The sequence below is a fragment of the Arachis ipaensis genome, chromosome B09 (genome assembly GCF_000816755.2).
Source record: "Arachis ipaensis cultivar K30076 chromosome B09, Araip1.1, whole genome shotgun sequence".
Taxonomy (NCBI): domain Eukaryota; kingdom Viridiplantae; phylum Streptophyta; class Magnoliopsida; order Fabales; family Fabaceae; genus Arachis; species Arachis ipaensis.
In genome coordinates, this window is record NC_029793.2 from 135,355,418 (window position 1) to 135,369,563 (window position 14,146).

The 14,146-nt window shown below is 37.0% G+C and overlaps 1 protein-coding gene across 1 annotated transcript; it reads left to right on the top strand.

The window, feature by feature from the left end:
- Window positions 300-934, top strand: LOC110267250. The gene is made up of 2 exons (XM_021112436.1): window positions 300-553; window positions 644-934. The coding sequence occupies exons 1-2, from the start codon at window positions 335-337 to the stop codon at window positions 881-883; spliced, it is 459 nt and encodes a 152-aa protein (XP_020968095.1). The 5' UTR covers window positions 300-334; the 3' UTR covers window positions 884-934.

A 14,146-nucleotide genomic window follows, 5' to 3' on the forward strand; every position in this document is an offset into this window, starting at 1 on the left:
CGTTAGTATTCATCCTCTTTATTAACATCAAATAAAAATAATGACATTTTCTATCTATTTAATATTCGTTCCTGAAAGATACCCTGATATCCATTTTGGTCCCTGAAGATAAAATTAATCAAAAGCGTCCTCGAAAGATATCGACGTTGATGGCGTTCGCCCTTCCGTCATATCAGTTGTTAAGGTTACAACGTTTGCTGAGTTAAAACGTTAAGTTACAGCGTGGCTAACGTTAATACTGAGCAGATAAGTTTGTTTATGTAGCTCAAATTAGCCTCAATATTAGAACCCTAATCCTAATTTGAAGCATAAATATGTGTGATTCTCCTGGTAGATGACCTTGTATGTTTGTTCATTCGCTGTCATGATGAATGGAGGTCGCGGCGGTGACTTGCCATCTCAGTCTCTTAGTAGTCATGGTTCCAACTCTTCTATGCAACGGAGGAGGAAGATCAAGGACCAGACATGCTTTTGCGGGTTGAAGACAATGATCAAGAAATCTGGTACAAGAGAGAATTCAGATAGGTTGTTTCACACTTGTGCAAGATACCCGGTGAGTTAGGGTAAATTAATTTTGTTTTTCATTTTTCTATGTCTATTTTGTTGGGCAGTTGAAATTAATATTTTTTCTGAAAATATTCAGAAGGGAAGTCATTGTAACTTCTTTAGGTGGGTTGATGATGATGGGTATGAAGCAGGGGCAGAAACTGATGTAGTGGTTGGCAGTGACTATGATGAATGGAGATTGAATGTGTCATGGAGATTGGGTAGCTTGGAAGGTGAAGTTAGAGTAATGAAGATGCTAATAATATACATTTCAGTTGCAATGATTGTGGCTACTGTCATTTGTGCATCACTTTTGTTCACATGTATCTCCAAGTAAAGTTACACATGGAGTGTTATGTTGTTGTGCTTTAGGGGTGTTGTTAGAGGTTTGAAATTGAACTAGTTGATACGTAATGATGAAGTGACTTATGAATGAAATTAGGTGTTCCAGCTTTATTGTGTTTAAGTCAACATAAATTTGTTCTTTGAGCATGATGAGTTTCATTGAAAATACAATATGGTGATATTTGTAACCTAAATATAAAATTACCAAAAACTGTCTACATCACAATAGACATAATCATTGTTATAATCCATAACAAACATCATAATCATATCATATTGTCTTAGTAGATATACCACATGGGTAATCAAGGATCCACAACTTAACAGAACAAATCAAAAAAAGGTTTCTATAGCATTGTTCACCTAAACAAAACAGCATAATAGGCCTAACTAAAATATCCTGATAACACAACAATATTGTTTACACAACCGTGTTCTGGTGCGGAATTTAGAGTCCACAAACTAACCGACAAGTGCACCGGGTTGTACCAAGTAATACCTCAGGTGAGTGAGGGTCGATCCCACGATGATTGATAGATTAAGCAACAATGGTTGATTAATTTACTTAGTTAGACAAACAAAAAAGAGTGTTTTGGTATTCAGAAGCATTAAACAATAATTCAGAAATTTAATAAAGCAAGCAGTAAACAGGTTGTGAAATATGTATGGAGAAATAGTTAAGGCTTCAGAGTTATCTATTTTCCGGATTGACTTTTCTTACTAACTATTTTAATCATGCAAGATTTAATTCATGGCAAACTATATGTGACTAAACCCTAATTCCTTAGACCTTCCTAGTCTCCTCTAACTTTCATCAACCGCCAATTCCTTGGTCACTTAATTCCACTTAGAGGGTTAAATTCAGTTCTAGTTTAAATGCCACAGAAATCCTAATTACCCAAATATAAGAGGATTATATGTCACGTATCCCGTTAAGTCCAGATAATTAGAATTTAGGAGAAATTGTTTTCAAGATGTTGTTCAAGTAAAGAGCTTTTCCAAGTTATACAATAACTCAATTAGAAAGAGGGTCATACTTCCGTTCCACCCAAATTCATAAGATAAAGAACGAAAACAATTCTTGAAATATAAATCAGTATATGAATTAAAATAGAAAAATAATAGTATCAATCCATACAATAGACAGAGCTCCTAACCTTAACAATGGAGGTTTAGTTGCTCATGGTTCAGAGAGAAAATAAGGATTGTAAATTGGGATGAGGTGGAATGAAAAGTTAACTAATTGGAATTGAATCCCTCAAAAGAGAAGTTTCTTTTCTCTTTTATATCTAATCCTAATTAATTTAAAATCTATTTTCTAAAACTAAAATAATATCTTTTCCTATTAAAAATTAAAGTTTAAATCAGAATTAATACGAATCAGCGTTTTCTGCACGTGACGCACGTCACGCGTATGCGTCGATAGTCTTCTTCGCGTGTCACGCATACGCGTCAGGTACGCACACGCGTCGCTGTGCAACTTCGCTTTTCACGCGTACGCGTCAGGTACACGCACGCGTCGCCATGAAAAGCTCCAAATCACACGCACGCATCAGGTACGCGTGGTGCGTGGCAGAAGATAGGCCAATTAAGAGATTATAATATCATAGAACAGAGTTGCAAGTATAGCTCTTAACCAGCTAAAATCCGCCTCACCAATTTAAAAAGAGTGTCACAAAATATTTTGAATAGAAAAATACTGTGAGTATGAGTCCCAGGTCGTCTCCCAACGAGTTGCAGGAAAGGGTGCTATTTTATTAATTAGGAATTTTTCGAGAGTTTTGAGAGTTGAATAATGAGCAATTAAATAATTGTAAATTTAAGCAATAAAAATAAACTAAGAATAATTATTGATATTCTAAATAAAAAGCCTTGACTGGGGGAATAATTAATTGGAAGTTCTATCCTTGTTGGGATCTCTTAAGTGCAGTATTAAAAAGGTTGTTGTTTTCACTTAGTTAACCCGTACTAAATAAAGAAAAGTCAAGTGATTGAGCTAATCCTTATTCGCAAATCTTAGTCCTCTCCTTGGGAAGGTCTAGTGTTAGTAAATACAGAACTAGCCAACAACTTTCAATTTAACCAATACTTAAGCCTTCCAACTCAAGTGTCTCCTTTTAATCAACTCCCATGTCAAGTATGGAATCTACTCCATTGACATGGATATAATACTCAGAAAAATATAAGAAGACATAATAAATTAATTAAAATAAAATAGAGATTGAAAATTAATTAAAAGTAAAAGTAATTCTTTGCATCAACAATCCATGAAAATATTCCAATTAGAATTCTAAATAAAGTAAATAAGGATATGGAAGAGTAAGGGACAAAGTAAATAAACTAGAATAATGTCTTCAAACGGAGGTAATGACTTCTTCAATATCCAAAAGCATAAAACTAATTGACTATGAATGTAAAGAGAATCTAGAGGGGAAGTAATCATCTCTAAATTCAAATCTAAAAACCTAAAACTATCCTAATGAGAATATGTAAAGTTGTGTCAAGTTGCGTAAAGAGGTCTCTTTTGAGTCTCTGCATGTTCCCTGGCTTTATTCTGTGTTTCTGAGCCAAAAACTGGGTCAAAACGCGGCCTGAAATTGCCCCCAGCATTTTCTGTTAAAATTGCAGATCGCGCACGTCACGCATACGCGTCGTCTACGCATTCGCGTCATTCAGCGATTTTTCTTGTCACGCGAGCGCATCGTTCACACGTTCGCGTCATTCGTGCGGACTCCAATCCACGCGTACGCGTCAGGTACGCGTACGCGTCGCTGCATTTTTCTCTATTCCACGCGTTCGCGTCAGCCATGCGCTCGCGTCAGTGTTCGCTAGTCATCTCCTTAGTTTCTTGTGTTCCTTCCATTTTTGTAAGCTTCCTCTCTATTATCTAAGACATTCTTGCCCTATGAAGCCTGAAACACTTAACAAACGGATCACGGTATCGAATGGTATAAAGGAGAATTAAAATATACTAATTAAAGGTCTTTGGAAAGCAAGTTTTTAATCATAAACCAATACTAGGAAGGGATTATAAAATCATGCAAATCATATGAATAAGTAGGTAAAGGTTTGATGAAACCACTCAATTAAACACAAGATAAACCATAAAATAGTGGTTTATCAACCTCCCCACACTTAAACATTAGCATGTCCTCATGCTTAGCTTAAGGAGATAAAATAAATGAGTAGGGAAAAAGTAAGACTCATGTAATGCAATGCAACCTATGTATATGAATGCAACTATATGATAAAATGATTTTGTCTACTTAGTTAAAAATAAATAAGTTCTTTCAAGACAAAAATAAGTCAAATTCCACTAATTAAAATTCATACAGTAAAAGTAAGTAAACCTGTAGGAAGACAGCTTATGAAAGCAGGGAACATAGAATTAAGCATTGAACCCTCACTGATGGTGTATGTGCACTCTAGTCACTCTAGTGTATAGGGTAATCACTCTACTCTTCTTCTAATCATGCTTTCTAAACCTTGTTCTTCACCTAACCAATCAACAAGTATTTAATGTACCAATGCAAACATCATGAGGTCTTTTAAAGGTTGTAATGGGGCCAAGGTAAAGGTGAGGGTATATATATGGCTAAGTGAGCTATAAATTGAATCCTTGATTATCCTAAGATTTCACCTAACATATATACTCTATTTTCTTCTTAAATCATCCTTAGGTTTCCCAAAATTCTCCCACTTTTTGTTTTACATACTCATGCATCAACTTTCTCTTAACTTGTATCACATATGCATTGATTTTTTTATTAAACTTAATTTAGCATTAGGGTAGTTTTGTCCCCTTATTTATTTATCTAATTACTTAATTATTTGAAATTTTTGGATTTTTTTTTGCAGCATAAAAATAACATTACCAATGCACATGGATTTATAATTTTTCTTAGTTTCACATGAGTAGGTACCCAAATTTCCAATATTTTATCATGATACATTCCCTTATTAACCCATGTTCCCACAATTTTTCCATACTTGATTGACACACAATTCCTATCTTAAGCTAACTAAAGATTCAATTTGGGGTATTACTTATTTTTTCGCTTAAGGCTAGTAATATGGTAAAAATATAGAACAAATGGGATTAAATGGCTCAAATTGGCTAACAAAGGTAAATAGAAGGGTAGGCTATTTGGGGTAAGTGAGTTAATAAAACAATGGCCTCAACATATGCATGCATATAATACATTAAATATTGGACATATAGGATGGAAAAAAATATAGATTACAATCATAGAGAAGCAAACACACAAGAATAAAATTTTATGGTTAAATAGTGTAACCGTGTCATTAGGCTCAAATCTCACATGTTTGTGTGTTCTAGCTTTTAACTATGTTCCAAATACAACTTTCAAACAAGTTTAACACAAAAGTTTTTATTTAAATTAGTGAAAATTTTCAAAAATAGGATCTTAAAAAGAAACTTATTATTTTCAACCAATTAGAACATGCATGCAATTACCTATTACTATGCAATTTTATTCTATCTAACAAAAGAAAAATTAAATAAATATCCTATTCTATTGGTGTTTAAGGAAGAGAAATTACCTCCGAAAGTCAGGTACTGACTGACCTCCCCACACTTAAAGCTTGGCACCGTCCTCGGTGCCATCTGTCAGGAACAAAGGGAGGCTGGTAGCAGCATCTCCACAATCGGGACCGTCATGGCTCCCTGTGCTGGTAAATGAAGTAGAGTCCGGGGTGTCTGGGTCTTCTTTAGGTGGGTGATTTCCAACAATCAGCTCCTTGAGGTATGTAAATATGCGCTTGTTACGGCGCTCTCTTTGCTTTTCTTTCCGGTCAAGTCGGTCTAGCCTCTCAAGTATCTGATGTAGCAGTTGGTTTGTTGAAGGTACTTGTGATGTGGGGGGAGAAGGAATGTCTTCTGCTGGTTCTATGCTCCGGTTGATAGTGGCTGCTGGAGGTCTGATATACTTCCCATTGGGGACGTATTGATCATCTCGTGGAATTATGGCCTTGGTGTCCCCAGCTCTGTAGGAGACTCTGTCTGATGAGACTAGATCTGAAACTAAGGTGGGAAAAGGTAGGTTGCCCAAAATCTATACGTGTCCCATAGCATGCCGAATGTGTCTTGGTAAATTAAGGTGCTGGTCTGTAAGGATACACCAGAGTAAAACTGCCATGTCTACGGCGAAGGAGGACTCGTGAGTGCTCAGAAAGACGTAATGGAACATGATCTGTGCTCATACTCGAGCCTCCACAGTGAGTGCTGAAGCCAATATACTCTTAGGTCAAGATCGATGGTATCCATAAATCCATCTGCTGTCAGGTTGTGCTATAACTCTGAGAATGGCGTCCCAGTCAAATTGGTATGTCTGGCGTTTGAATGAGGCTTCTTGGAAAGCGTCCAATCCTTCTGGAGCAGGGGGAAGATCTAAAAACTCGTTGAATGGCCTCTTCTGTTATAAGAACTTGCTTCTGACGGACATAGACAGACTGCATGGTTGGCATGTGAAAATTGGAGTAGAATTCAACTACCCATAAAAGATTAACCTGCTGGTACTGTCTCCGTAGAAATTCCCATTGTCTTCGTTCAATTCGCGGCTCAACAAATTCAACAATGGTGGTCAGGAGGATGAGAAGGTGTTCGTTATTATAATTCCTCTTAGCCAGGATAGGGAACATCTACTCACAGTAGCGGTTAGGGAACCGCGCAGTGTCCTTTGCTGGAAAAGCTTTTTATTTTTCATCGACCTTGATGATCCTCTTGATTTGTTTTGTTGAGGGCTTTACTGCTGTTGAAGATAGCTCTGCCACTAATGTTCTTTTTGTTCCTTTCCTTGCTGGTGGTTTAGGAGTAGCTTTCTCTTTACCCTTCTTGGTGGCCATCCTGAAAAAGAAAAAAGAAAATAACTTTAAAACTTTAAGGGTTAGAGCAAGGAAGAAAAGGGTACAGGTGATAATCAATGCACGGTAAAGAAGGATGTCGTTAACACATGGTCTAGACTACATGTGAAAAGTTCATCAATGGAAATATAGCAAGTGCATGTGATGGCAATTAAATGCAAGATGTTTATTAGCATGCTGGCAAAGGCATGAGTAGCATAGATCAAGCATTCAATGTCCAAGTTAGATTACCAACCCTTTCAAACTAACAACCTGTTTGTATTGACAATTATATTTAATTAATAAAATATAAAAGGAGTTTTGTGAAAAACAGGCATTAGAATAGTAGAATAGAGGAATATAAAAATAATGCATAATGCCATACGGGCTTTTTCACAAACACATAGCATGCATGGTAAATATGTTATTGAAAGTATTAATTTGAACATGCAAGCAACCCTTTAAGAAGTAATATTGATTGTCAAACAATTCCACAATAACTCACAAGCAAAATATAGAAGTAACTAATCACCCAATTATATTTCTAACACCAATTAAAGGAATAAAAAGTAAAAAAAATAAAGAAAAAGAAAATATAGATAATGAAAGTAAAAGAAGAAAACATAAATAAAAATAATGAAAAAGTAAAAAATTAAGAGAGAAAGAAAAGAACCTTGATAATGGATGTGAATAATAAGGAAGGGGAAAGTAAAAAGTGAGAAAGAATAAAGAAGGAAGAAGAGAGAAGAAAGAAATAAGAAGAGAAAAGAAAAGATTTAGATTTGGGAAGAAAAAGATAAGATATCTTGGCTGATTTGGATAAGCTGTGCGTCACATGTGACGCGGACGCGTGAGTCACGCGATCGTGTGGTGGGCGATAAGTTCAGGTGACGCGGACGTGTGGGTCACGCGATCGCATGACCTGTTTTGTGCTATTGGCGCGAGTGCAGCCGTGCGTTCGCGCAACTCTCTGTTTTATACTCATTTTGCCAAATTTTGAGGTGACGAGTTCGCGTGGGTGACGCAATCGCGTGAATGGCCTGATTTTGTAAAACGACGTGGCCACATGGGGTACGCGGTCGCGTGGTAGGGCTGGTGCTTCCAGCACCATTCCAGCCCTACTCCATCATAACTTGCTGCCATATACCTCTTTTACGTCGATTTTTAGGGGCACGCGATCGCGTACGTGATATTTTCATCTCATACGGCTCCTCCTTTATGTGTATAATGATAAAAAAAAATGAATACATTAAATCAAAAAAAGATTCCAGTGGGTGACGCGGACGCGTGGGCATGTTTGTGCCTAAGGCACGCCTCCAGCCACGCTTTCGCGTGACTTTCTGCTTCTCTTCTCCTTAGTTTCTAATGCACTATGACGCCGCGTCAGCGACGCAGACGCGTCAGCGACGCTGGCGCGTCGCGTGCCTCTCTTCTCTCTCTTTTTTTTAATATTTAATGCAGTATGCAAATGCAAATGTAGGCTATATGCAGCTATATGCACAGATTATGAGAAGAGTCATTAACAAAATAGAATAAGGTAAAATAAAACTAAGACTGAAACTGAACGATCATACCATGGTAGGTTGTCTTCCACCTAGCACTTTGCTTTTACGTCCTTAAGTTGGACGTCTTCAGGCTCATTCTGCTTCTGTTGGTGGGTCTTCCAAAAGGAAAACCTCTATTTCTTTGAGATCCTTCGTCTTCTCTCCATGATAAAGCTTCAGGCGATGTCCATTGACCTTCAGGAATTTGGAGCTAGAAGGATGACGCAGGTGGAAAACTTCGTATGGCTCTGCCTTCTCTACTCTATATGGACCTTCCCATCTTGATCTTAGTTTGCCTGGCATAAGCCTCAGTCTGGAGTTATAAAGAAGAACTAACTCCCCTGGTCTGAATTCTCTCATTTTTATGTGTTTGTCATGGACAGCCTTCATCTTCTCCTTGTATCGCCTGGAGTTGTCATATGCTTCTAGGCGAAGGTTCTCTAACTCTGCTAGTTGCAGCTTTCTTTCAGCACCAAATTCTTCAAAATTCATATTGCATTCCCTTACAGCCCAGAAGGCCTTGTGTTCCACCTCTACTGGAAGGTAGCAAGCCTTTCCGTACACTAAGCAGAAGGGGCTCATCCCGATAGGTGTTTTGTATGCTGTTCTATATGCCTAGAGTGCATCTTGTAGCCTGGCACTCCAATCCTTCCTATGAGGCTTTACTATCTTCTCCAGAATGCGTTTAATCTCTCTGTTAGACACTTCTGCTTGTCCATTGGTTTGGGGATGATAAGCTGTTGCTACTTTGTGAATTATCCCATGCTTTTTCAATAGTCCTGTTAGTCTCCTGTTACAAAAATGAGTGCCTTGATCGCTCACGATTGCTCGTGGTGATCCAAAGCGACAGATAATATGGTTTCTAACAAAGGAAACGACAGTGTTAGCATCATCGGTATGGGTAGGAATTGCTTCCACCCATTTAGAAACGTAATCTACAGCTAACAGTATATAAAGGTAACCATTAGAATTTGGAAATGGACCCAAGAAGTCAATGCCCCAAACATCAAAAAATTCACAAAAAAAGCATAATCTGTTGAGGCATCTCATCCCTCTTGGATATATTACCAAATCTTTGGCATGGGAAACAAGATTTACAAAATTCAGCAGCATCTTTAAAAAGAGTGGGCCACAAGAATCCATAGTCTAAGATTTTTCTAGTTGTTCTTTGAGGGCCAAAATGTCCTCCACTCTCAGAAGAGTGGCATGCCTCTAAAATGGACTAGAATTTTGTTTGAGGTACACATCTTCTAATTATCCGATCAGCACCACATCTCCACAAATATGGATCATCCCATATATAATATTTAGACTCGCTTTTCAGCTTGTCCCTTTGATGTTTATTAAAATTTAGAGGGAATGTATGGCTAACTAGATAATTAGCTACATGTGCATACCAAGGAACTACTTCGGATACTGCTTGCAAACTATCAAATGGAAAAGTATCATTGATAGGAGTGGAGTCATTATTAATGTGCTCAAGGCGACTCAAGTGGTCTGCCACTAAATTCTGGTTACCACTCCTATCCTTAATTTCTAAATCAAATTCTTGCAGTAGCAGTATCCAATGTATTAACCTTGGTTTGGACTCTTTTTAGCTAATAAATATTTTAGAGCTGCATGGTCTGAGTATACTACTACCTTAGTACCAAATAAATAGGCTCGAAATTTATCCAGAGCAAAAACAATAGCAATAAGCTCTTTTTCAGTAGTAGTGTAATTAGACTGAGCAACATCTAGAGTCTTAGATGCATAAGCAATTACAAAAGGATCCTTACCTTCGTGCTGAGCCAGTGCTGCTCCTACTGCATGGTTGGAGGCATCACACATAATTTCAAATGGCTGGCTCTAGTCTGGTCCTCTCACAATTGGGCCTTGAGTCAGGGCGATCTTTAGCTTGTCAAATGCTTTCATGCAATCTTCACTGAATTCGAACTCAATATCTTTCTGCAGCAGTCTGGATAAAGGTAATGCTACCTTACTGAATTCCTTAATGAATCTCCTGTAAAACATGCATGGCCAAGGAATGAACGGACTTCCCTCAAAGAGGAGGGTTAAGGTAAACTAGAAATGACATCTACCTTTGCTGGATCTACTGAAATACCAGTTTTAGACACAACATGTCCTAGTACAATTTCTTGTTTTACCATAAAGTGACATTTTTCAAAGTTTAATACAAGGTTTGAACTAACACATCTGTCTAATACTTTAGCTAAACTATCCAAGCAAAGGTCAAACGAATCACCATATACGCTAAAATCATCCATAAATACTTCCATACAGTTCTCAATAAGATCTGAAAAGATACTCATCATGCATCTTTGGAAAGTAGCAGGTGCATTACATAAGCCAAAAGGCATTCTTTTATAAGCATACGTTCCAAAGGGACATGTAAAAGTGGTCTTCTCCTGATCTTCAAGAGCTATATGAATTTGAAAGTAACCTGTATAACCATCTAAAAAGCAATAATGTGATTTACCTGACAGACGACCGAGCATCTGATTAATAAATGGCAAGGGGTAATGATCCTTGCGAGTAGCTTGGTTGAGACGCCTATAGTCAATGCAGACTCTCCATGAATTATGCACTCTAGTTGTCAGGAGTTCTACATGTTCATTCTTTATTGTTGTGACTCCAGACTTCTTGGGCACCACTTGTACTGGACTAACCCATTCACTATCTGAGATGGGGTAAATGATATCTGCTTCAAGTAGTCTGGTTATTTCTTTCTTGACAACTTCTAAGATGGTTGGATTCAATCTTCTTTGGGGTTGACGGACAGGTTTTGCTTCCTCTTCTAAATATATTCTGTGCTCACAAACTTGAAGACTGATGCCGACTATATCCGCCAAGCTCCATCCAATTGCTCTTTTATGTTTTCTCAGCACACTAAGCAGTTGCTCTTCCTGTGAGGGGCTTCAATTCCAATTTCTGCTCATGGCTAGGTTCCGGATCATTCGGGGCTGGTGGTAATGGTAAGGTGTCTTCATTATGTTCAGAGGGTGTCCCTACACTTGGACCTTGCTCCAAGTGCTTCTCTTCTAATTCTTCTTGGTGAACTTCAGCTATAGTTTCATCAATAATATCGCACTGGAAGATAGAATGATCTTCCAGAGGATGCTTCATAGCTTCATTTAAACTGAAACTTACTGTTTTGCCATCTATTTCAAAGGAGTAAGTTCCTGAGAATGCATCCAGCTTGAACTTTGAAGTTTTCAGGAATGGTCTTCCAAGCAGGATTGATGATGGTCTTCCTGAGTCATTAGGAGGCATTTCCAGGATATAGAAGTCAATGGGAAATGTGAGCCCCTTAATACTCACTAATACATCTTCAGCAATTCTAACTACTGTAATAATGCTTTTATCTGCTAACACAAAACGAGCTGCCAACCTTTTTAAGGGAGGGAGCCTTAGAGTATCATATATAGACAATGGCGTTATACTAACACATGCTCCTAAGTCACACACGCAATCAGAAAATATTACACCTCCAATGGTATAGTTTACCATACATGGACATGGATCACTACATTTTTCAGGTATACCTCCCATTAAAGCAGATATAGAACTACCTAAAGGAATAGTTTCTAACTCATTAATTTTATCTTTATGAATGCATAAATCCTTTAGAAACTTTGCGTATTTAGGTACCTGCTGAATGACATCAAAAAGGGGAATAGTTACCTCAACCTTTTTGAAAATTTCTACCATTTTGGGATCAAGTTCCGTCTGCTTTCTGGTCTTTCTTGCAAGGTGTGGGAATGGGATAGGGATAGCGCTACTTGCGGCTTCTATATCATTTGGTGCTCCATTCCTTGGCTGAGCTAATTCTTCTTCAACCTTGTCTTGTACTTCATCTTCCTCTTCAGCATCTTCCATTTCAGCATCTTCTACTTCCAATGAGTCTTCAATTGGGGCGTGTTCTATTGGGCTTGGCTCCTCCCGGGTCCTCTCTGGCAATGTGGTTCCAGATCTCAAAGTGATGGCATTGATGCCACCCTTCGGGTTAGTTAAGGATTGAGAAGGAATTCCACTGGAGTTTAAAGGTTGGTTGGTGGAAGCAGGTAGTGAGAGCTTGCAGAATTTAGAGTCCACAAACTAACCGGCAAGTGCACCGCGTCGTAACAAGTAATACCTCAGGTGAGTGAGGGTCAATTCCACGAGGATTGATGGATTAAGCAACAATGGTTGATTAATTTACTTAGTTAGACAAATAGAAAAGAGTGTTTTGGTATTCAGAAGCATTAAACAATAATTCAGAAATTTAATAAAGCAAGCAGTAAACAGGTTGTGAAATATGTATGGAGAAACAGTTAGGGCTTCAGAGTTATCTATTTTCTGGATTGACTTTTCTTACTAACTATTTTAATCATGCAAGATTTAATTCATGGCAAACTATATGTGACTAGACCCTAATTCCTTAGACCTTCCTAGTCTCCTCTAACTTTCATCAACCGCCAATTCCTTGGTCACTTAATTCCACTTAAAGGGTTAAATTCAATTCTAGTTTATATGCCATAGAAATCCTAATTACCCAAATATAAGAGAATTATATGTCACGTATCCCGTTAAGTCCAGATAATTAGAATTTAGGAGAAATTGTTTTCAAGCTGTTGTTCAAGTAAAGAGCTTTTCCAAGTTATACAAGAACTCAATTAGAAAGAGGGTCATACTTCCGTTCCACCCAAATTCATAAGATAAAGAACGAAAACAATTCTTGAAATATAAATCAGTACATGAATTAAAATAGAAAAATAATAGTATCAATCCATACAATAGACAGAGCTCCTAACCTTAACAATAGAGGTTTAGTTGCTCATGGTTCAGAGAGAAAATAAGGATTGTAAATTGGGCTGAGGTGGAATGAAAAGTTAACTAATTGGAATTGAATCCCCCAAAAGAGAAGTTTCTTTTCTCTTTTATATCCAATCCTAATTAATTTAAAATCTATTTTCTAAAACTAAAATAATATCTTTTCCTATTAAAAATTAAAGTTTAAATCAGAATTAATAGGAATCAGTGTTTTCTGCACGTGACGCACGTCACGCGTACGCGTCGATAGTCTTCTTCGCGTGTCACGCATACGCGTCAGGTACGCGCACGCGTCGCTCTTCGCTGTCATCTCCTTTAATTCTTGTGCTGATTCCATTTGTGCAAGCTTCCTCTCCATCCTTTAAGCCATTCCTGCCCTATATCGCCTTCTTCTCTTTTTCTGCGGAAGCTCCATCAAATCCAACCAAATACTACCTAAAATAAACAGAATTGCACACAACTCAAAGTAGCATCCATAGTGGCTAAAAGATAATTAATTATTGATTAAACTCAACAAATTAAATGCAAATTCACTGGGAAAAGATAGGGAAGATGCTCATGCATCATGTTCCCATGCATTAATATATAATTAATTTAGCGATTAATTTTTTACATGTAAGTTGCATTTTTTCTATAAAATACTCATTTTTTGTTTTGACTTTTAACATTTTTCTTTTAATTTGGTTCGACAAAATTTAAAAAGCTATGGTTCTAGTTTGAGTAAATCACCATAAATATTTTCAAATAATTAAATTGCCAACAAAAGTATCTTTTAAATTTGCTTATAACAAAAATATTTTTAAATGTAACAAAAAATATCCTTTTTTTATAAGTGGCAAATGGCATCTGCATTTAGCAAAACACATGTGTATTTAATTAATTTTTTTTACAATAATAGGATTCTTATTTAAAAAGTACATGAAAAATAGAACCAAAATTTTATATCTAGATTTTTATTTTAAAAAAATATTTTTGGTCATTTACAAAAAAATTCAAAAAAATTATTCATATATTATAAAATTATCAAATTTTAACAA

Coding starts and splice junctions, on each gene's coding strand:
- LOC110267250 (XM_021112436.1), top strand. CDS start 335: ATGACCTTGTATGTTTGTTCATTCGCTGTCATGATGAATGGAGGTCGC. Junction 554..643: donor ACACTTGTGCAAGATACCCG/GTGAGTTAGGGT, acceptor GAAAATATTCAG/AAGGGAAGTCATTGTAACTT.